Genomic DNA, 23,102 nt, shown 5'->3' with positions numbered 1-23,102 from the left:
GTAGATGATGATGGTGATGAGTTGAAGCAGGAAGAAGAAGGGAGATGAAAGTGCGAGGTGAATGGCATGTTGACTTGTTCACTTGTTCGCGTCAAGTGGATTGAAACAGAGTTCCGATGGAATGGAAGTCAAATCAAAACCAATCGACCTCCAAGGCACAGGTGTCCGTGCGCAGGGCAACCATGATCATAAACGACTACTGTACGACATACCCATACATCCATGAACAGATGACTGAACTATATGAATCTTGTATATTACCATGTACCATATATCATGTAATCCCTTGGACAAACATAATCAATCGAAATCAAATTGATAATACTCATAACAAACCACTACAACATTGAATGTATATCCTATGCCCAAAAAGAAGAAGAAAACAAAAAACAAACAAAACAAAACCAGTCTTACGGTTCATACCTAGGTAAGAAGACTGCACCTGAACCAGATCGAGCAGGTAAAGCATTCGAGAAAGTAGCGGCGGTATCTGCTTCTGCTTCTGTTTCTGCGTCTACCTCTGAATCCCTACGGTTTCCCACCTCCTGTCGACCTTCGTCCAAATGCCCATGATCCTGTCCCTCTTGTTCTTGATTCGAGCTACTTTCCATCGAAGCAGAAGGCAGACCCGTACTTTCTGCGTCTTCATCCTCGTCTAAGACGAATGTAGGAGCAGAAGGCACGGATACTTCTTCTACCCCATCTTCGTCTTCACCCAACATTGGCGGAGCAGAGGGCATATCATCCTCATCGTCGTGATCGATCTGATCCAGAACCGGAGGTGCAGAAGGGAGTAAATGGGACGTATCGACCTCAATAGTTGACAAAGAGGGTATATCGTTCAATCTTGACGATAATCTAGCATTCAATCTAGGTGGCGCAGGTAAAAGTCCATTCCCAGATTCTTCTGATCTACTTCCATCCGTTGCGGTCGATGGGACATGAAGAAGCGATTCATCCAACTGTTCGAAACCTTGTTCATCGACTTGAACAAAAGGTGCAGAAGGTCCCTCTCCTTCTCCTCCATCCGCATCCTGATCTTGATCTTGATCTGGGACGCTAGGTCGATTGACAGGAGGTGCAGATCCACCCATTCGTAGCCTTTCCAACACCCTTTTATCATCCGTAGCGACATGTCTAATCCTTTCTTCGTCCCTTTCTCCATTCTCTTCTTCATCCCCATCTTCAGCTGAAGATTGAGGTTCCACCAATCTTGATTTACCTTCAGCTCTAGATACCACCGCTAGAGCGATCTCGCCATCTTCAGTAGCGGGAGCGGGATAATAGCCTGGTGCTTGGGTCTTTTCCGTGCCCGATACTACCACAGGTGGATCAGAGGGGTTGGATGGACCAGCAGAAGAAGACGAGGTTGATGGACCAGGATGATGTCGAGGTAATGATCGGACAGAGGCAGGTCGGTAGGCAGGTGGGAAATGGGGTATTGTAGTTTGAGGTTGATCGGTTGAACCTGAAGCTGCAGGAATTCTTCCATCGTTGGATGGATCTTGAGTATTTCGTTGAGATCGAGATCGAGAAGCAGTCCCAACTCCAGCTTGATCTCCACCTCTTGTAGAATCAGTTGAAGATCTATTCGATCGGCTACCTTGCCTATCTTCATCCACACCATTTCTATCTCTATCAAGTGTACTTGTCGGCGAGATCGAAATCGGCTGGGCTTGGTCAACTCCTTCGACAGCTTTATCCTCTTCTTCTCCTCCATCTCCAGGATTATCATCCACTTGTATGCTTGCTCTGACAGCATCATCTTCATCTTCCTCAATTTCTTTCTCCTTCTGACCACCTTTATTCTTTCTCCTCCTCATACCCAAACGTGAATTCCACACTCTAACTTTATTCTTCGCTACACCCATTTGACCGTTCTTCCTCTTCTTCGCTGAATGTTGATTCTCCAGCTCCTTTAATTTCTCTTTGAAAGCCACTTCGTTCGCTCCGCCTGCGCCAGAGTTTAGATCTTCTTCTCTTATACCCGCTGCAGCCAAGGCTTTACGTCGTAGGCGCTCTTTCGCTCGTTTTCGCTTACGATGTTTCTTCCGTCGACTTATCACGATACTGAACAACAAAGTCAGTGGCGTGATGTGTGATGTAAGGCATGATGGGTATGGGGACTTACAATACTATTAGACCGACTATCCCACAGGCCAAGATGACACTAGCTATGGATATTAATGGGACTTTGTATATACTAGTTCGATTCGATGATACTCCCCAACTACATGATCCAGTCAATTTCGGCTCATTCACCCAACAATGTGAGAAGTAGGTTGGATGAGAACTTACCCATTAGGTAGAACTGACTCGACGGCATAAGAAGGAGCAGTGACTGTCGGTTGGGAATTATCCACCGTACCTTCACCATCATCATCCGCAAATATTGGTGCGGCAGTAGCAGTCTATGACTCATGCAGCCATCAGCACGGGCTACCTGATGATGTACGATCACAACACGATCATGTCCCATGAATTCAATGAAGGAGGTAAAACTACTCACAGCGACTTGTCTACCATACAAACTCCATCCACCTTCTGCCCTTGTCCAGTGTCCTTCTTCATGCCTAGTCAACAAGTACGGCAAGACCGTCTCGTCAACATACTCATTATATGTGGGAAGTACCGAGGGTGTTGAGACCGACGTGAGATATTGGATATTCCGATGTTCAGTAAATGATGAAGAGATTTCCACTTCGGAAGATGTCGGTGTTGGTATGAAAGAAGAGGTGGATGAAGTGGGTGAAGGTGATCGACGTAGACGACGTGAAGGAGGGGGAGCAGCGAGTGAAGTGGGTACGAAAGGTAAAAGGAATAAAGGCAAGAAGGATGAGATCGTCGTTTTGGTCGAGGTGATTCGGGCTGAGGATCGACGAGATCGAGAAGCAGTACGAGATCTTGATGAGTCTGGTTGAATGCATATCTCACATTTACACATCTCCTGAGAAGAAGATGATAAACGTGATGGTCCAGCTTCGACATCATCTAACCTTATTCCCAATCCCAATTCCATACCAGTACTAGGAAGAACAGGAGGAGAAGAAGAGGGGACAGTCCCTATACCTTGTCTCCCCCGATCCCTATCCGTATTTATCGACATATCCTCTAAACTAACACATCAATGGTGAGTCTCTTATCGAGTGTGTGCAGTCGATGATGAGATCTAGAGGTCGGTTGGCTGTTGATGTGATGATGGGTCGATGTGAAACGAGGCGATGAAAGAGATGATAATCGAAAGAACTGTTATTTATAGAATGTACCGAGTTGGAAATGGAAAGTCAACGTATATGTGTATACGAGTAGTGATTGGGGCGTGTTGGATTGTCGTTAAGAGTAATATATGATTAATGGTGGTGTGACCTTTTACTCGTATGCAAAATTGATGGTGGGATCCATGGATCTATGGATCTTGATTTGCTGTGAAATGATTATTTATAGATCTAAACCCCGACCAACACCTAAGAGGCTAAGACAAAATGCAAATGTAATATGCAAAAAGCGTCTCTTCTATTTTCGGCTTTTTGTTTGCGTGCAGTTGACAGTTGAATAGTCGAATTTTAAAAATATACAAATGATAATGATAGTGTAAGAAAGTGAAAGGAGAGAGAAAGCAAGCGGTGAACGATGAATGGTGAATGTAAAAATAACTCATCACTCATGTGGTATAAAGGGTGTTATGTTGTTTGATGAAGTCTCAAGTGGCCACTCTTCACTCTGCTGTCTGTACATCACTCTCGCCCCTTCGCTATATCCTCGGGACATGACTTCGGACAAGCAATCTCAGCGTATGCATGAATCGCATGGATCTACCCAGATGTTCTCATTGCCATACTCTACATGTCATTGACCTATGTATCATTAAGAAGCCCAAGTATGGAATGGGACACTCAGTTACAAATCCAGCAAGCAAAAGCTATAATTAATCATCCATGGTACATACAGTAGGAAAGCTTAAACCCATGCACCAGTAACGGGGGAAAGAGGAAAAGCAAAAACGGGGAGGGGGCCAAAAGGGTAATAAAAGCAAAAGAAACAGAGCAAAAACACCAATTAACGTAAACGTGTCTTCCCACTCTAGTCCGCTCTAGTACCTCTCTTCTGGTCCCCCCCTCACATCCCAGGAATACTCCCAAAACGGGTAAAAACGGGCCGGGAGTGAGCGCTCTTGACAGCTGCAGCTGCTTAAAATAACATTTCAAGAGGCCACACTTACGGAATGCTTGCTCACGAGTGACTGACCACGCTATATATCTCCTGCATATCTCATATATATGTATCTGTCTACAATGTATGCGTGAACTTCTCATTTCGATAAAGATGATGTTCACCATCTCTATGGAATGATACTAGATCATCCTCCAAATTGTCTAGGGCTTAGCAGCGTCCCATACATCCGTCATCCTATATCTAAAGAATTTCTTTTTCCCAGCTTCTGAAATTCTGTTAATCTCATCTTCAGTCAAAGTGATATCCTTGGTAACAGCTTCAAGTTGAAGTTTCTGTCTCTGTTCATTAGTCGATGTCCTATCGTTGTACCACACCAACATGATATCTATGTCAGCTACTACTAATTTTCATTTTTGGAGAAAGTAGCTTGAACATACGTTACGACGACACCACCAGTAGTTTGTAATGCCCAATTTAACAAAACTTGAGATTCCTCTACACCCTTTGATTTAGTGATTTCTTGGACCACTTCATCGACTGGACCACCCTTTGCACCAGTTAAAGAAGTGAGAGGGCCATAAGCTTCGACATGGATGGAGTGTTTCTTCATAACGCCTAAGAGTCTTTGAACATTGGGTGCATGGAAATTGTATGGATGGTATTCGATCTTTGGTATACAATCAAAGGTGAACCACCATCGTCAGCTTGGTCAAGTCAACATACAAGTAAATGCAATGATACGCTCCTTATTAAACATGATACGACATTTATGTAAAGTCCAGATAAGGTAAAATTGCAAGAGTAGAGACAACCCACCTGATTGACACTCGGAGCTACCTTCCAGGTCTTCTCAATCTCCAGGATATCCTCTTCTCGGAAATTGCTTACTCCGATCGATCTCGCTAGACCCTCTTCTTTGAGCTCTTCCATCACTTTCCACGCTTCGGAGAGGGAAAGGGGTTTGGTGAGCTGAACGAGGGGTGATCCATGAGTGATCAGTTGTATAACACCATCAAAATCAGATGAATACATACGAGAGGGGAATGAAGGAGGTCTATCATTCATAATAGCAGTCTCAGCTAAGTGTTCCTGGTGGTTCGAAAATACTGCAGTACGGTGTTGCTACTCACATAAATCGACATAATCGGTTTTCATCTGACCGATATGACGAACAATCAGTAAAATATACAAGGTAGAGACAGATGACCGGGAAAGAAAAACGAACATCTTTGAGCAGACCTTCCAATATCTTTCTAGGATGACTTTCCGTACCGGTTTTACCGCCTAAGCTCAAACCCAGTCAGCTCGTCAAGTCATCGCGATAAAACAGATTCCAGTCATTTGAAGAAGGCAAAACCTGGTGTTTGATTTTGTATTCAGATACAGGTGTGCACGAAGGGTAAACTTACATTTCTGAACTACAAAAACATCTTCTCTCTTCCCTCCAAACGTTTCAAAACCTTCTCCGAAACTCTTGGAATTGGCGTACATCTGAGCACAATCGATATAATTGTAGCCCGTTTTGAGGGCTGATACCACATGAGAAGCGCATTCACTCCCGTAATTTGCGGTACCTATCGATCGTCGAGCCAGATAATTAGCTAGGGCATCAGCTATGACTACAAAATATCCAAAGAATCCATGATCCTTAATGAGGATAAAGGGGGTAGGAATACTCACCTAGACCATATCCGATCTTGGGTATCTTGATACCGTCGTTCAATGTTAGTGTGGGTATGGTTGACATTCTTAATATTCTGTGGAATGGAATAATGGTGATAAAATGTTACTGCTCAGTCACTTTGATATCACTAGTCTGGTGAAGGGTAGAAACGAAGATGTATATAACCTTGATGATGCGAACCTCCTCTTTATGTTATCATCGGATCTCTCTCTGAGTCTCAATCTCAATCTGAATGACGTGCCGGATAATCCGGCATCTCGGGTTAATCCGACCAACAGGGGAACTGTTCAGTTATCAGAATCACAATCTCATCTCGAACACAGCTATACATCTCATCTCAATCCTCACATGCATTGCTTCATCTGCGCCATCTTAAGATCCAGCTCTCCTGTTCCTCGAGGAATTCATACTATGAAAGATAATTGCAGCAGTCGAATGGTCAGATCCTCATCAGAAATACAAATCAACTTCATTCGATAGTCTTCCAAGTCCTCTATGCTCACAGTTATTTCTCTTCCCATTTTAGATCCGGCCTTTTGGTGTTGGAATATATTCAATATCTCTACTGATCAATTTGTCTGTGGATTATCTCATTGAAGGTACGATCATGTGTCCCCAAGTATGACATTCTTTGATCTTACATGATACTTTACATATCCTATATCGTACAATTTACAGTATCCTGCGAGAGTGTCGGATTGAATAAGTGTCTAAGGTGCAAGTCAGAGTCTACTGTGTCCCTTCTATCGATTTGCAATAGTTTTCCAAAGCCCTCGCCTCATTCTCCATCTCCTGCATCGAACGAGGTTTTCTATCTTCATCCGAAGGTATATCCCAATTCTCGCCTATCCTATTCCCATTTCCAGTGGCATTTCCATTTCCATTGGTCATCTTCGGCTGGTTGTTGATCTCACCATTCGGCAATGTCGTTTCTTTCTGAGCTTGTGATTTCTCCAAGTTCTCTTTCAAGTGCGATTCATTTTCCTCCAAGAGGGGGTATATCCGATCGTTCTCACCATCGAAATCAGTCGAATGACGAGGTAAGATATGAACATGGACATGAGGAACTGATTGTCCTGCTGATTTACCGTCCTACCGTACCATACCCAGTCCGTTTGATCAATAAAGGAAACAGATGTATATGTGTTCAAGCAGGATAGCGAAAAGCAGATATCTCAAATTGGCGTTTGGGGATTCTGGCTCTGTATACATAGCACTCACCTGTAGAGAGATAGTCAACGCTTGAGCGTTATAATACCTTTCCAAACCTTTTCCTACTTTCTGTACAGCAAGGAACAGATCTGTTATCTCTGGTGGGTTTAGGTCCGATAATCGAGGGACCACTCGTTTAGGTATAATCAGAACATCTATTCCAATATATCAAAAGTGAGCCAAAGTATGCTCAATGATTTCCTATATGAAGGAGTTGTGTTTGAGGAACAAAGAGAGAGGCAGCTTACGTCCTGGTAGTAGTGGTTTGAGGTTTACTATACCGATTGATAACGGCGTTGAATAGAATACTAATCGTATAGTATGACGACGACATAGTTCACTTAGCTTCAGGTAAGTAAGTTGGAGAGCAGACGTTCAAACGTTTCTTACCTTGTTTGGTCACGTCGAATATGGAGAATAGATGTTTTTGAGTCATTCTTTCTGTATGTATATCTATTTATTCTATGTTCTTTGTTCTTTGTTCTATAGTCTATCATCCGAGCTCTATCCGCTCGTATCTCAAATCCTGTGTATGTCGTATGCTTCAATAATATATGACTGACAACGGCGAGAAGAAGATAGCAATTAGCAAGAGAGGCATCGAATCCGAGCGTAAAGCGTACAGTATTAATTGTCAACTCGCGTGAAACCGACAGCTCAAGACATCATCACATCGCTTTTCGTTCAATCTATATCACTCAATCAGACACCTCAACCAACACTCGTCTATACGAGGACGGATAGAGCTCAATCCTACCAGAACTCATGATGAAGTTCATCTCAAGCTTCCTGGCGTTGTTGTAAGTATCTCAACTCTACAACTGGCTCTGGCTAATGATATGTCTTTCTCTCACCAGAACGCTCTTGCCTACCATCTTAGCCGTGACTATAACAGGTCAAATCAAGTTTGGTGATTTCCCTACACGTGAGGAATTACCTGTTTATCTTCTTTAGACTGTAGGCTGATGCTCGACGCTGTGATAATAGGTAATATCTTACCTGTAGGAAGCAAGGTATCGATCAATAATGGAGAGAGAAAAGTGTGGGTGAAAGATGATGGGAGTTTTGAAGTGTGAGCTATCAACATCTCATCGCAACTCATTCCACCCTCACTCGTCTTCGCGACTGATTAATCGACTGATTGACTGACTGTGCTGATGACATTCTTGATAGTCCCCATATAGATGAGGGTGAACATATATTGGAACCTCTCATACCAGGATATATTTTCCAATCTGTACGTTCATCCTATGCTCTCATCTTCCACTATAACCTAGTCCATCTGTCCCTTTCTCCCTCCCTCGCCTCCATATATCAAGCTTACACCTCATGCTCGTCTTCAACATAGTACTTAATAACCATCCATCCCTCCACTATGCCCCCACCTCCTTCCCAGCCCTCTTCTCCATCTTCCGAAGATCCCTCTACCCCCTCTTCACCCACTATACCAACCTATTCAATCCACATCCAACCCTTCTACCCCGCCAAAGCACCTCTTCCCATCTCATCCACCTCTCTCGCTCATCCCCTGATGATAACTCCATTGGCAAGGGAAGATTACTTCACTCCTAAAGGCGGTATGAACATCTTGGGAATGTTAAAATCACCAATGGTGTTGATGATGCTTTTCAGTGCTGTCATGCTATTCGCTTTACCTAAATTGACTGTAAGTCTACTCAAACTAACGGACATTGGACCATCTATTGGGTAATTGATGTTGATTGTTCCTATTGATTCGTGCTTTTAGGCAAGTATGGCTGATATGGATCCTGAGATGGCCAAGGAGATGGCGGAGACTAGAGAGAAAATGAAAGGTTTTCAAAATATGGATTTGGCTGGATCGTAAGTCAGCCTGTCCTTTTCAATCAACTCTTCTGAGCCAAACAAACATCTGTCTTTATGTCTACTCTCTCGATGTATCATACAATTCCTGGATGGAATGCCGTCGGTGTAATATGACTTGCTGATATATTTGGGGGATTGCTGTTATAGTCTATCAAATATGCTTGCTGGATCGACTGAAGATTCACCCAACTCTGGTACGAATACGCCGAACAAATCTGGTTCGAACTCAGGATCTGGAGGAAAGAAACGTCGTGGACGATGAGTAACAAGTACGTGTCACGGTATCATTATACATGATAGACGGAAGATGCATCATATATCTCGCATCTTCAACGACATAAAACACAGCATACGAGTAAGAAAGGAATACGAACATATAAATAATGTTGACATTACAACGTTTGATACGGTCTGATCACCAAGGTTGAGCTAAAAAACCAAAACCTTCACCTGAACCTGACCAACTAACCATAACTTCTCCTTCCTCATCTCCGTTTCCCCCTGTCGGGGAAGCAAGCAGTTGATCAACTTGATTCCACTCTTCCATCTCCTGTGAGAGGACCGACGAAGATTCGACGTCCGAATCTGAATCGGAAGGATGAACCGACCAGATCCTTTGATCCTCGTCGGAAGAAGATAATCGAGACAAAAGTGATTCGGTTAATGACTCCGTCGATATCGAGGAAATCATCGAAATTGATTGATCCTCAACTTCCAGAGGAGTTCCACTTGAAGTTGAAGGCCATGAATTTGATGGAGTCGATAAGATAGATTCGGAAATATCGAACAATACTTCTCCTTCTCCTTCTTGTTGTTGATATGACATGTCGAGTATTGGAAATACCAATTGTTCATTCTGATCTTGAGAAGCAGGTATAATTGGTGAATTCCAATTTTCCATAATTTCTTTGCTCTCCTCTTTATTCAACTCCATCTCTTCCCGTTGATTTGTATCCTCGTACAAAACCCACCATTGACCCTGTTCGTTCTCTCTCAAACTCTCACCCAAGATCGTCCTTACATCCTTGATGGATCTATCGTAAAAGATCAATCTAAGTATATCAGGTTGATCATCCTGATCATTGATCACTTCGCCATCTACCCTTCCGGCTAATCCCGGCGGATGATAATCTAGTACTCCCAATGATTCTAATTTATTTAGGAGGGGTATGATCCGTGTGGACGAATGGAGTGAAAAAGCATTATGGATTGATATGAGTCCTTTGGTCAATTTGGATAAGATTGAAATTCCAATTTCAGTTTCGTCATACCCATTTTGACTTGGGATTAATAATGCTTCCAGTGATGGTGAGAGAGGTAAAGCGAGAATGGTTATTTTACCCTCGGTAATTAACGTTTCGGGTAAAAGAGGTAGGGAGATGATTTCCTCAGAGGAAGGTTCGGTGGAAGGAAGAGGGAAATAGTGTTTGAGATCTTCGATAAAGGATGAATCGATTGATTTCACAACTTCACTTCGTCTGATTCTTCTTCCGTGCGATGTTGGTTTCAATTTATTCTTGGTATAAGGAGTATATCTACTTGCTTTAGGTAAACCTTTATTTGATATTTTGTTCCTATCTTCATCTTCTATCAATGAAGCAAACGCTCTAAATACCATTGGGATCTTTCCATTGACTGCATTTTGAGCAGAGGGGTAAGTGGTAGATACGAAGGTTCTCGCTTTGCCTAACCCCACATTAGCTTGGATGGAGGGTCCGTTGACCCATCTAGGTCTCGAGCCAGCTGCATTCAAACCTTGTCGGACTGGACCAAGTCGTTTGGCAACGTTGGAAGATGAAAAGTGCCTAGACGCCGAAGTAGGGCCGGATTTGATTGGGATAGTAGCGTAAGAATGACCCAGTTGGTGCGAAGGGATAGAGAGTGATGGAAAAGAAGACTGTATGACTTGTCGAGCTTTCTGTATATGATTGACAGTCCGTTTCGAAGCTGTCGCTTTTGATATCGCAACGGCTGGCTTCGGGGCGTACACCATAGCGACTGCTATTTTACGGACGAGGGTGGTCCAGCTGGTGGAGGTGAAGAGGGGCGGCATGATGATGATCACCCCTCTTCAGGTAGTTTATATATCTACTGAAAGTGGTTGATGCCTTGAGTCTGGATCGACTAGATGGTGATGTGGAAAATCGATAGCATCTTCTATACTCAAGTGTTGATTGATGGGTGAAGTCTTTCTCTGATAGTCTTCTTTATATACTGTTTGAGTGGCGACTGACACGAACGAGTCCTCTCGGCGCCGGCAGATCATAGATGAGTGTTTCAGGAACAAAGCTAGATCAAAGGGAGATCGGTTTATCCTCCGTCTACGGCCGACTGATGGCGGAGGTCACCGACACCTAGTTGGTTCGAGATTTCCTGTTGACGGATAACTCAGAAGCTAAGAGTCGAAAGATGATGCTTACAGTCGTACTGCATTCACCCGTCTGTAACGGATAGACATACCAGATGAGGTCGACCGCTACAAGAGCGATACGGCGCTGCTTTACCTTGGGCATCGAACCCAGCAGACGTTCTATCCCAGTCGTGTCACCAATCGCTAGATCCTTCATCAACACCGCCAGACCTTGTTTACGCCGTCAGCCAAGGCCATTCACCTCAGCTTCACCATGTTTTGTGAAGCAGAAACATACCACTTCTTCCCCGCCTAAACATGTGATACCGATAGATATGGCTTTCGATGTGGTGCAGCCGAATGAGGTGACAGCTAAAGGACAGAGCCTTGTGATCTGTCATGGATTATTGTAAGTAAAGCTCAATCTGCACGAAATATTGGCCTTAGACTCATTAAGCAGAAGTTGACTGTAACGTCGGGGATATAGTGGATCGAAACAGAATTGGAGATCATTGGCCAAAACATTCGCTTCGAAACTTGGTATGCCCGTGTACACTCTGGTAAGCAATCCGTACATCCTTTATTAAGTACAAGTAAGGTCTCGTCAACAATAATTGATTACTATGGCTGGTCATAGGATCTGAGAAATCATGGTGCCTCGCCTCATGCTGAACCGCATACTTACTCGGCGATGTCAGAGGATATATCGCATTTCCTCCAAAAACATGGTCTGAATGAGGGAGTAAATTTGATGGGGCATAGTATGTGAGTCTACCTCGAACCAAGTTGCGACTAGTCCATTGCGCCAAAGCACTTATGAGGTATTTGTGTGTGTAGGGGTGGTAAAGCAGTGATGGCTTTCGCGTTGAACGAGAAGCTCAATAAACCTTTACGATCATTGATCAGTGTGGACATGTCGCCTGCTGTAGGTAAAATATCAACTGAGTGAGTTGACTTTTTTGGATCTCGAGTATTGTAAACCATATCTATTCTGACTCAACAAATGCTTCCCACCTTGGTGTGTAGGTTCGCAGCGTATACCGAGTCGATGATGGAGATAGAACGAGCTCAAATAAAGACAAAGCATGATGCCGATAAGATATTAGCCAAGATTGAACCTGTATGTCACATCTTACATCTCGTATGAATGTGGGCTGACAACTTGTCTGACATGTCGTGGTACATACATAGTCTTTACCAACACGTCAATTCCTTTTGACAAATACTCGTCAAACTCACGGACATGATCCCCACTTAGTCTTCCGTATCCCACTTCAACTCCTTTCAAAAGCGATCACCGATATTGGCCAGTTCCCTTATACCCCTCCTCCACCTGTATCCGAACATTCACCAATATGGGAAGGACCAACGTTATTTCTCAAAGGATCGCATTCAAAGTATATAAATATCAAGAATATACCCGTGGCTCAGGCGTTCTTCCCCAAGATGAAATTGAAAGAATTGGAGACGGGACACTGGGTACATGCTGAGAAACCTCATGAGACTGTACAGTTGGTTAAGGATTTCGTGGAGAGTGTATAATGCAAATCGCATAGTTTAGATTATAGCACATTGGATCATAGATTGTATAGAGATGCTTTTTAGAAAAATCCATGCCCCTGCATAAGTAAAGATCAGTCATAGAGGATGATGAAGGAACTGTTTGAGATTGCGTATAAGCTTTGATATGATCTGAAAGGCAGACTTGATACTCTGCGAATGGTATATAGGTTGAAACAAGCTCCTCGATCTTGTCAAGAGTGTCACACAGAAGAGACGATAACGAAATCATGAATGGATATAGGTATAACCTAAGTTTCCCAGAAAACTACCACACAAGTGGGAATGGTAAACCCTGAATTTTTTTGGGTTTTTACTTTATTTGGAATTTTGTAAAATTTTGATCGTTTGTGTTGCCGGGTAAATCTCCCGAACGATGTTTTTGTACAAAGATACACAAAGTCAACGTTTATCTGTCTGTCCATCCATCATAACATCGTTGTAACCCTCATCATCCCTACTCTCGTACTCAGCAGATCATCGAGCAGACAGTCCCGCAGCGCAACATTAATCAAGCAGGTCCGGAGTCATACCATCAAAACAGGAATAACACTGAAATTCGTGAAACCCTTCTACGTCAACAGTTAACACTCGACCTCGACCTTCCCCTGCCCTTGATTGAAATCCTCTTGACCTTCCTACTGATAAGCGGAAGGGTCAGGTGAGGATATCCATCAGGAAGGGCTCTTTGTGTTGTTACATGTCCGACCTACCTCTCAACCAGGATATACAGGATGTCACAAACCCATTTCTACCTCAACCGGGATACACAAACTTGTACGATAACTCCATCGATATGTCAAACATAGATATGGATTTCCCAATGGTCCTCTCCGCTCCTGCGGTAGGATCAGGACCCATCGGACAAGCCGGAGAAAGTGGACAAGGTGGATGGTTCCCTCCTATACCTAATTTGACCTCATTACCTGTTGACAAGTCCAAGACGGACCCGAAACCTGCTTATTACAAGTTACAATTCGGTGATGAAGTTACAGGGTTCTCTTACTATGTTAGGACGTTGGCGGTGATGATTGGTAGGAATACTGTGAGTGAACTCACCGTTGGAATGGATCAAATTGGGGAAAAGGGAGAAGAGATGATACAGTCATTCAAGCAAGGAGGAGAGTCTACGTCGAGGTACGGGGAAGTAGGTGAACTGAGGTGATGAAGCACGCCGGAATATCGAAGGTGTTAGTTGAAGGGGAATGGGGACTGAATAATCAAAAGCAAAATCTGGATAGAGAAGAGGGATACGGTCAAGTTGGAAGATCATGTCAGATAGTTTGAAAGGAAAGAGTAGAGAAAAACCTGACACTCGTCGAGGAAAGATAAACTGACTCAGACAACTCCCTTCGCAGGATCGTAATGGTGCTGTTTTACCCCCACCGTCGATAACAGCTCCTTCCGTGCCGATAAATCCGCCATTAGATCCCAATCAGCCATCCCCGCCGCTACCGGCGCCTTCTCTCGTTGACATACCCAGCACTTCTGTACCAACAATCATTGAATTTCCTACCCCGCCAATTCAACAACATACCTCATTCTCTGTCCCGCCACAATCACCTCCTCATCCTTCCTCTGCACCTCTATCAACAGAGTTTTTACAAGATGGATTTTCAGCGCCCCCTCGAGCCCAAAGTGAAGGTATGATAGATCACTCCATACCGCCTGATCTATCGTTTTTACAGGATGAGGATTATCCAGCTATCGATATGGGTGGATTCGGAGTATTGGAAGAACTTGCAGAAGTTGTCAAAGTTGAACAGAACCGTGCGGCAAGTGCTCAGCGGAGTGTCGAACCCGACTCAAGTTCGTCCCGACCTCAATCTCAACCTCCTGTCAAGTCAGAACCAATCGAAAATATCCCACAATCTTCAGCTGAACCTGCACCTATCGATGATAGGACGTCACAAATAGGATCTGTCGAACCTGTCAATCCTTCAGGACCAGCTGACTCTGCCAATATGAATATGGACTTAGATAATCCACAAATAACGCACAAAGATGTCGTTCAGCTGGATATGGGTTTGAGTCAGGTCAAATTGGAACACCTAGATGATCTAGCTCCTCCTCCACCCCCACCACCTCCTCCAGCCAAATCATCTGCACCAGTAGAACATGTCGATGTAGATCTTGGACCATTGAAGTCTGTCTCGAGAAATCACGCTAAGATCGAATACAGAGCGGACTTGGGGCATTTTTGCTTAGAGATCTTTGGGAGAAATGGCGCTTGGGTTGATGATAGGTATTTTGTGAAAGGGTCAATTGTACCTCTCGCTCAAGGGTAAGTCCAGCTCCGACTCTCCTTTTTTATGTGTCAACAAGGAGTAAGCGGTGAAGCTGATATGCATTTGTTCGTGGTTAGCTCCCAAATCCAAATCGCCACACGAATCTTCTCTTTCGTCCTTCCTCCTTCTCCTGTTTCTTCGCCAACCTACACGCACTATGCTCTTGATGGAGTGACACCCGACATAAATGAGGACCTTCCATACCCCTACAACTTGCCTGCAAGTGAAGTGGGCTATCAGGAATTCTACGGTGAACCTGGACCAGGCCCTTCTTCAGCTGCTTCGATGGCTGCTCGAGCTCCACCTATATTCAACGCTTTCGCAGCTGCTGATGGATACGGGCTAGGTATAGAGGGTGTGGGTGAAGATAGTTGGTTAGGTTGGAATTCGGATGACGATGATGGCAATGATAGTGATGATGATAGCGAAGAAGAACTGGACGAAAGCGGTGAAGAGTGGGAAGAAGAGGAATACATCCCACCAGAAGCTTCAGCAGCAACGTCAAAATCGAAATCGAAAGCGAAATCGAAATCCACCAAGACCGTTCTAGTTCCCGGAGAAGACGAATCGGAGTTATCATCAGTAGTCAGTGAATCCAACGAACCCAACGAAGGAGAGGATGGGACGAAGAAGAAAACCAAGAAGTCTACTGTCCCTTCCGGTAACAAGCCTAAACCTATCGCTCCTGCTCCTCCGACAGCTGTGGATACTGTTACAACGGATTTGCCGATAACGGCAGGATCGACAAATGGTAGGAAACCGTCCATAGTGGAAAGTGTCGCTGCCGAAGATCCTACGATAGATGGGAAAACAGCTTCTCCCAAGAAAACCACGAAGAAACAAGATAAGAAGGGCGAGGAGAAAGACCCTGAGACTAAAGAAAAGCAGCAGGCAGAAGAGGGTGACATGCAGGTGGATGATGGAAAGAAGAAAAAGAAGAAGAAGCCTAAGCCCAAATCTGATGAGGCGACGGCAACGACGAAAGAGGAAGTGGTCGATGGAAATGCTGCGGCCAATGTGGAAGAGGGTGACGCTGCAAAAGCGACTCCGGCGAAGAAGACAAAAAAAGCGAAAGCAAGTGAAACTTCTGCTGCTGGTGCTAATGGGGAAGAGGATGTCAAACCCACGGTACCTGGAGAGAAAAAGAAGAAGAAGAAAAAGCCAAAAGCGGATGCGGAAAGCAAGGGTGCGGATGATAAAGCTGCTCCTGCTCAATCGGCAACATCTGCAACGACAAATCCATCTGGACCCCCTACGCTCGCTGCTGCTCTTCCGCCTGCTCCAACTGCTCCTCCACCTCATGTTCCGCCGACTATGCCGACTCTCGCTGCAGCTATGGGTCCGGTCGCTTCAACTGCTGTACCATCTGTCTCAAATACAGCGCCTCAGCAACCTGCTGTTCGTCGTCCTGGCCCATCTGTGGTCCCTCCACATGTCATGCCAGGTCAAGGTCAACCAATGCAACCCACTCAGCCGCTTCAGCCTGGTCAACAAGCAATACGGCCAATGCCTGGCCAGCCGATGCCTCCTCGTCCACCTATGCAAGGGCCAGGCGTTCGACCTCCTCATTCACAGCACATGCAGAACCCTCCGCATCCCAACGCTCAGTATGTCCGTCCACCTATCCCAGGTCAGCCACATCCTCAACAGAACCAGTTGCCTGGTCAGGGGCAGATGCCAAATCAGCATTCGTACCCTGGAGGGCCCGGACAACCTCATCCTTCCCAGATTGCTCGACCTCCCCCTGGATATCCTATGCCACCTCAAAATCGTTCTACACCTCCCACGGCTCCTCCGTCACCTCAGCCATTACCTCCATTCTACTGCACCGAGCTAAATGAAACTCCCGGTCAGCCAGGTCATATCATTGTCAATGTCCCTATTCCTCCTTCAGGTGCCGGGCCTCGACCTCCTCCTGGGCCGCTCCTTGGTCTGGATGGCAAACCATTCATTGGTCCGCCACCTCTCAAACCCACTCAGACTTTCGCTACTATTATTCATCGAGCCTTACAATGTCTCCCACGGGGACGAGGTACTTTAGGAGAAGTCTGTAATTGGGTAGCAGGAGAGTGGGAATGGTTTAGGCTGAACGTTGATTCAGGATGGCAGAATTCCATTCGACATAACTTGTCTTTGAATAAAGCGTTCCTAAAAGTACCTCGTATACCTGAAGATGATCCTGAATCGAAAGGATCTGTATGGATCATCGATCCGGAAGAGGGACCGTTGTTCGAGGAGAAACAAAGGAAAGACGCCATGAAGTCGGCCAGTAAGGATAAGAATGCTGATGCTCGTCGTGAGAAAGAGAGGATTAGGGCCGAGGAGAAAGCCAAGAGACAACGTGAAGCTGCTATTGAAGCCGCACGAAACCCTCAACCCCAGATGATTCAACGTGCTATACCAGTTGCACCACGACCGATCGCCAGACCCATCTCAGCTTCTCAGACACCCACTCCCTCCGCTCCACCTGCACCTGTATCAGCCAACGTGAAAGGTGTGTTACAGCCCAAAGCGAAGATCGTTGTCGTCATGCAACCTATCACTAGTGCGATGCGTGCGAAATCAGTCATCTCAACTACGGACGCTAATGGTAACCCCCTACCGTTCGTATGTGATGGTACGACTCTCGTTCTGGATCAAGCGACTTTCGGTCACCTTACGACGGATATATTGGACAAGTTGACGTTGTTGGGCGCAGCCGGTGCGGTAGATGTGTTATCAGCTTGGGTGATCAATAAGAATAAACAACAAGCGACGAAAGCTGCTCAAGCTAAAGCTGGTACGGGTACTGGTCCTACTACGACTGCCAACAAGAACGGTACAACGGTCAATAACGGCATTCCCAAGCCGGGTGTCACAGCCGCGACGACTGGCACAGGTGTAGTGCGACCGCCTCAACCGACTGCCAAACCGGGGCCATCTCAACCTGCTAAACCTACTGCCGCACCTGTTAAACCAGGTACGAATTCTACCAACAAAGCTTTACCTGGCCCTGCACCTCCTGGAACAAGCTTGACGAAAGTAATTGGTATGATCGCTGCTGTCGCCAACGCCAAAGGAGATGTCAACACTGTTGGACCGAACGCCAGTGCCCTATTGAGATATATCAGAGTGGTAGGTGTGGATATAGATTTGAGGGTAGCAGAGAGGATTTGGGCAACGGGTGTGGTCCCTCCCTTGCCTCAGAAGAAGGGCGCAGTGAATAAACCGAATAGTAATGGAATGACCAATGGGGTGAACAAACCGTCCAACCCGACTACCTCGGGTGCTAGTACTGCACCTAAACCAGCCGGAAATTCTGGAACGACTGCTCAAATCAATACGGCTAAACCTTCGACACCAGCAACAACAGCTAATACAGCTTCTGTGGGTAAACCTGTTACAGCTGCTACGCAGGCGGCGGCTACACCTACACCATCAGCATCTAAAGTCGGCACTATCCCACCTTCTACACCGGTACCAACGGTTTTGAAAAGAAAACTGGAAGATGATACTACAGCATCGGCTGCACCTCCAAAACCTTTGGCTAGCGGAACGGGCAATAGCGCCTCGAATCCGATCGTAGTTGGTGGAGGCCCCAGTTCGGGTAGTATGGAACAAGAGGCTAAGAAACCTAGATTGGAGACTTCTGGCGCTTAAGCATGAGAGTTGGATGTTAGTAATGATATTCGTGTAATGTCCTTTGATTGTTTTCATTGAAGGGGGAACATGTTTTGGTTGTTGTATAACCTAGCATTCATATATCTATTTCTTTTTCGTATTGTGTAACAGGACCGATGTGCATATATGCATAGATTCTTGTTTGTTCATATATCCAGTTTACTTCGTTCGATTTGCACATTATAATCATACATCTACATTCTCAATATGTTGTCTAGTACAGGCAGACACCATGAAACACCAGAGCCCCTTTTGAAGGTGGATCTTCTCCTTACCTCTGCTTCTCATCATCATCTTTCTCAACATCATTCTCAAATAGCACATCCCCTCTTTCTAGGGATTTCGGATTGAGTGGAACTTCAACCTCATCGTGTTTCTGCTTCGACGATTTTTTGGAATCTTCAGTTTTGGCGTAAACGTAGAGGACTGATCCTGAGATGATCAAGAAGATGGATATTATTCGACCTCTACGTAAAGGAAAAAAGCACAATCAATGACTTTCATTAGATGATGTCGTTATGCGTTTATTAATGATATTTACCTTGACATGACATCACCGAATATCCAAACTGCCAACATGGTTTGTAATACTCCTCGGGTAGCTGATGAGATCACTATTCATACAAATTCACCAGAGTCAGCTACGTTATTTAGCTGAGACTGAATGGAGTGGTGAGGGACGTACTATGGGTAACGGGAGAAGTAACTTTGATGGATATGAAACTGGCCAGAGAAATCAAGAATCCGAAGAGACCCTTTGGGACATGATTGATATCAGTATACATCAGGCTCATCTAGGTAAAAGGACACTCACGGTGATTGTTGCACCCCATAAGAATTGACTTGCACCTCCATTAGATAATAACCTAATAGCTGAGGGGAGTTCACCGGAAATGATGAACATGGGAATTAGAGCGAGGGTAGATAGGATATTGTTATAGTATGATAATGAGATAGGCGAGTTGGACACGGATGCCTAGGCGGATTATTAGCCATTGATCAACTGAGACTCAGAGGCATCACTCACTAGTCCCCTTTTTATCAAGACCGCATGACAAGCCGACGAAACACTCGACATCGCTCCGAACGTTATACCCAGCGAGCTTGTGTGTTTACCAGCGACAGCAGCAGATGCAGCCGAAGAAGCGTGATTGGGATCGAACAATACTCCAGAAAAGAACCCAAAGGTCACTATCAAAGCAGCGATAAGTGCAAGTGGAGAAGGGTATTGCTGGCATCCACGGCATTGTTAGCTCAAGGGAAAACGGGGTTTTGATGAGTGCGGAAGGGGTAGCTCACATGAAGTACTACGATGGTCACTATGATCGTAAAAGGAAGTACCAATCCTCTGGCTACTTGATGGAAAGATGCGTCGACGTATTGTAGACAAGCGTTGTTGAAGCTAATCACACCAGACCAGGTTATTAAGTGGAATCAGGACGAATGGTGGAAGAGATTACTGTAACTCACATTAACCCTAACACGTTGACGAATACTAGCGGTATAAGATCTTTGGCTGTACTGGATTCGAACCTGTACGATATGCCATTGTCAGTCCGAAATAGGGGAAGGTGAATAGCTCTTTCCCTAGAATCACCTAGGGGTCTTATACGGTCCAAACATATTTTCTAGCCCCAACAACACGACAGCTACTGCTGATTGACAGAACAGTAGGAATACTGGCATGGGTGTTGAGCTGAGTACGGCTGGGTAATACACGAAATATCAGCTCTTGAATATGACCGCTACAATCCGATTTGTATCTCTCGGCTGGACGGCTCACTCACACTTGTTTAGTAGCGTCATACTGATGGCTACTACCATGTAAAAGACGACGGTGCCGAGCTACATCACATGCGGATGACATCAGCTGCTATCCCTGTACAGCTTGTCTGAAGTCTTGCAAACTCAGAGTATCACCCACCACGGCCAGCCGTGAATGCTGTTCTGTCTTCGGAGACATATCTTGTTAACACGGTTGGGTAAATTGTCTTTGAACAGAGGGAGTTTATCGCTTCGAACACTCATAGAGCGAATTCGACTAGAGTCAGGAAGGATATCTAGATAGCTATATATGAAAGCTCTCTTTGTCATGGATTAGTTGTGAGGAGGTTCTGTAACGCTGTTCCGCTGTTGATACCCGCTCCTGGACCGTTCGGTGTTGGGTGTACGCTGCAATGTTTTTGTGACCTCAGCTTACCGAGACGAGACACGGGATGCATATGATTTCATCGACGGTAGATTCGTACATCACTGATTAAGGGTAGAATCACGTGGGAAAGGTACAGAGTGACATCCAAGCAGACGATCCTTCTGCGTATCCGTGCGTATGGCGTTCGTCATATGCATGAAACTTGAGGCAATGATTTGGGCAGTGCGTTATGCATAAGTGTTACAACGAACTACCAGCAAGTGCTAGACAGCCATGATTGTTGAATAAGTGCTGAGATCATACTCCTTTCTCCCTCTCCTTCTCCCTCTCCTGCCTCCCCTTCTTCCAACCCGGTCCAAACTTCATCTGCACTCCTACTAACCCCAACGAACCCACCATAAACCCAAGCCAGATCATGAAGCTCGGTCCTACGCCTATACTCCGTATCGAAGGGTTGATTGTTCCAGTCGCAATAGCACCTATGAGACACCTAGCCAAGTTCAACGCAGCAGTTGCTGAGGCGCTGCTCTTGGGGAAAATATCAACTAAGAAAGTAGTGATAACACTTTGGATTGACATTGCCGACCAGGCCAGAACGAAGCTCGCAATTATCGGAATAGAGATATGCGAGTGTTTATCTGTTGTCCAGGCGAATACAATAACTGATATCCATTGTAAGGGTGACCATAGCCATACTGTCCGAAGTCGAGCTTGTTCTATTGGAAAATCATCTTCTGCAGATGAATGTTTCTGCTTGATCCGTTTGTAGTCCCTATCTAGAAGTTTACCAGTCGTCAAAGTACCTAACATACACCCTGCACCGTTCGATAAGAATGTCAAGCCAATGTCGATTTCTCCTAAACCGTATATATCAGAGAACAAGGTCGATTGAATAGTGAGGGCCATTTGCCAAGTCGCGTAATGTATCGACAAGAAAATCAAAACAAATATGACTTCTCTTTCAAATAGTATTCTAATCGGTGCAATGAAATCAATCTTGAGTTTCTTCTTCTCGCTCTCGACGCTGGATTCTGATTGTTCGGATGCCGACAAGCGATTTGAAACGTATCTCTCGAAAGGTGCTTTGACTTTCTTGTATGGCGGTATACTACCATTGCCTACTATCGAGCGTAACGTCTCAGGCAAGAATAGAATGAGTATGATGAGATATACACCGGAGTATATGGTCAAGAACCAGAAGATGGACCTCCATCCCAGAGTATCGGCGAAAACACCCCCTAGGACAGGTCCGATAGCTAAGAGTGCATTACAGTCCGATCAGTAAAGACTTCGTATATCATGTATGATGGTTGCGAGGAAGTGTCGTTGTGAATATAGTAATAGCATTGCTTCACTTACCCAACGGAGCCAACAAGCCAGTTTGGAAAATCCCCATATATCCTCCCCGTTCCTCTCTCGTAGTGATATCACCTATCATCCCCGATCCAATCGCAATGGTACTTGCACTTCCGGTACTCTGGAGACATCTGAGGATGATCAATTGATAGAAATGGTTGGAGAGAGCAAGACCTATGCAGGCAGAGAGGAAGACAACGAATGTGCATAAAAGGGTGAGTCGTCGACCGGATACGTCTGAAACTGCGCTGTATTGAGAGGTCAGCATTGACGATAGAGTAATCTCACTCACCCCCAGAAAGTTGGTGAGATAGCTTGAAACACCATATAGCTGGTCACTGTCAAATTGATATTCGACTCAGTGGTACGTAGACTTCTAGCTATGGTTGGAATTGCGGGGAAATAGATATTTGACGCGAATCCGCTGAAAGTAGCTGATATCGATGCGAGTGTGATGATCAGGTGTTTCTGGCGTTTACTGAACGACGAGTAAGGCGGTGTGAGCTGCATTGGCGCTTTTGGAGGAATGCTGTGAGTCATAGGGGGAACGGTCGGCGGATCATTGGGGGGTGTTCCATCTTGGCTCGGTGCAGGAGTGGTCGTCATGATGAGCGAAGCGAGGATGCAGAATCATCGAGACCAAAGCACTGAAAGTCAATCGTCTATAGTGTGACTGACCATATGCGTAGGTCTATGCCTTTCGCCAACACGTTGTATGCTTCGTATGAAGGGTGAAATAGGTTCAAGTGCAAAATTCATCTCGAACCCAAGTGAGGGTGGTGAGATGGGATTCTGAAGATACGAGATCAATAAATCCTGGTC

The 23,102-nt window shown here is 45.1% G+C and overlaps 9 protein-coding genes across 9 annotated transcripts; 3 read left to right on the top strand and 6 right to left on the bottom strand.

Annotated features, from left to right (window-relative positions):
* Positions 1-410: 410 nt before the first annotated feature.
* Positions 411-3,106, bottom strand: I203_101124 (uncharacterized protein; the record flags this gene model as incomplete). The annotated part of the gene is made up of 4 exons (XM_019146078.1): positions 411-2,070; positions 2,132-2,230; positions 2,299-2,411; positions 2,510-3,106. 4 exons carry the CDS (start codon positions 3,104-3,106, stop codon positions 411-413), a joined length of 2,469 nt encoding a protein of 822 aa, XP_019004637.1.
* A 1,267-nt stretch (positions 3,107-4,373) lies between these two features.
* Positions 4,374-5,920, bottom strand: I203_101123 (uncharacterized protein; the record flags this gene model as incomplete). Its single annotated transcript, XM_065516815.1, has 8 exons — positions 4,374-4,530; positions 4,611-4,840; positions 4,990-5,142; positions 5,208-5,227; positions 5,304-5,328; positions 5,399-5,457; positions 5,583-5,747; positions 5,854-5,920. The coding sequence occupies 8 exons, from the start codon at positions 5,918-5,920 to the stop codon at positions 4,374-4,376; spliced, it is 876 nt and encodes a 291-aa protein (XP_065373633.1).
* Positions 5,921-6,586: 666 nt separating this feature from the next.
* Positions 6,587-7,505, bottom strand: I203_101122 (uncharacterized protein; the record flags this gene model as incomplete). The annotated part of the gene is made up of 4 exons (XM_019146076.1): positions 6,587-6,949; positions 7,079-7,224; positions 7,318-7,377; positions 7,460-7,505. The coding sequence occupies 4 exons, from the start codon at positions 7,503-7,505 to the stop codon at positions 6,587-6,589; spliced, it is 615 nt and encodes a 204-aa protein (XP_019004635.1).
* A 332-nt stretch (positions 7,506-7,837) lies between these two features.
* Positions 7,838-9,176, top strand: I203_101121 (uncharacterized protein; the record flags this gene model as incomplete). Its single annotated transcript, XM_019146075.1, has 7 exons — positions 7,838-7,869; positions 7,927-7,994; positions 8,057-8,141; positions 8,243-8,306; positions 8,418-8,735; positions 8,817-8,911; positions 9,062-9,176. 7 exons carry the CDS (start codon positions 7,838-7,840, stop codon positions 9,174-9,176), a joined length of 777 nt encoding a protein of 258 aa, XP_019004634.1.
* A 153-nt stretch (positions 9,177-9,329) lies between these two features.
* I203_101120 (uncharacterized protein) lies at positions 9,330-10,967 on the bottom strand (the record flags this gene model as incomplete). The annotated part of the gene is made up of 1 exon (XM_019146074.1): positions 9,330-10,967. The coding sequence occupies one exon, from the start codon at positions 10,965-10,967 to the stop codon at positions 9,330-9,332; it is 1,638 nt and encodes a 545-aa protein (XP_019004633.1).
* A 410-nt stretch (positions 10,968-11,377) lies between these two features.
* I203_101119 (uncharacterized protein) lies at positions 11,378-12,806 on the top strand (the record flags this gene model as incomplete). Its single annotated transcript, XM_019146073.1, has 6 exons — positions 11,378-11,673; positions 11,752-11,824; positions 11,902-12,029; positions 12,102-12,209; positions 12,291-12,384; positions 12,456-12,806. The coding sequence occupies 6 exons, from the start codon at positions 11,378-11,380 to the stop codon at positions 12,804-12,806; spliced, it is 1,050 nt and encodes a 349-aa protein (XP_019004632.1).
* An 814-nt stretch (positions 12,807-13,620) lies between these two features.
* Positions 13,621-18,751, top strand: I203_101118 (uncharacterized protein; the record flags this gene model as incomplete). Its single annotated transcript, XM_019146072.1, has 3 exons — positions 13,621-13,869; positions 14,183-15,108; positions 15,190-18,751. The coding sequence occupies 3 exons, from the start codon at positions 13,621-13,623 to the stop codon at positions 18,749-18,751; spliced, it is 4,737 nt and encodes a 1,578-aa protein (XP_019004631.1).
* A 292-nt stretch (positions 18,752-19,043) lies between these two features.
* I203_101117 (uncharacterized protein) lies at positions 19,044-20,735 on the bottom strand (the record flags this gene model as incomplete). Its single annotated transcript, XM_019146071.1, has 10 exons — positions 19,044-19,239; positions 19,314-19,386; positions 19,458-19,527; positions 19,587-19,748; positions 19,800-20,003; positions 20,072-20,174; positions 20,243-20,305; positions 20,370-20,478; positions 20,560-20,617; positions 20,697-20,735. 10 exons carry the CDS (start codon positions 20,733-20,735, stop codon positions 19,044-19,046), a joined length of 1,077 nt encoding a protein of 358 aa, XP_019004630.1.
* Positions 20,736-21,221: 486 nt separating this feature from the next.
* I203_101116 (uncharacterized protein) lies at positions 21,222-22,886 on the bottom strand (the record flags this gene model as incomplete). The annotated part of the gene is made up of 3 exons (XM_019146070.1): positions 21,222-22,180; positions 22,284-22,528; positions 22,573-22,886. The coding sequence occupies 3 exons, from the start codon at positions 22,884-22,886 to the stop codon at positions 21,222-21,224; spliced, it is 1,518 nt and encodes a 505-aa protein (XP_019004629.1).
* Positions 22,887-23,102: the final 216 nt, after the last annotated feature.

The sequence above is a fragment of the Kwoniella mangroviensis genome (assembly GCF_000507465.2).
Source record: "Kwoniella mangroviensis CBS 8507 chromosome 1 map unlocalized Ctg01, whole genome shotgun sequence".
Taxonomy (NCBI): domain Eukaryota; kingdom Fungi; phylum Basidiomycota; class Tremellomycetes; order Tremellales; family Cryptococcaceae; genus Kwoniella; species Kwoniella mangrovensis.
This window is presented reverse-complemented; position numbering and strand designations above follow the sequence as displayed.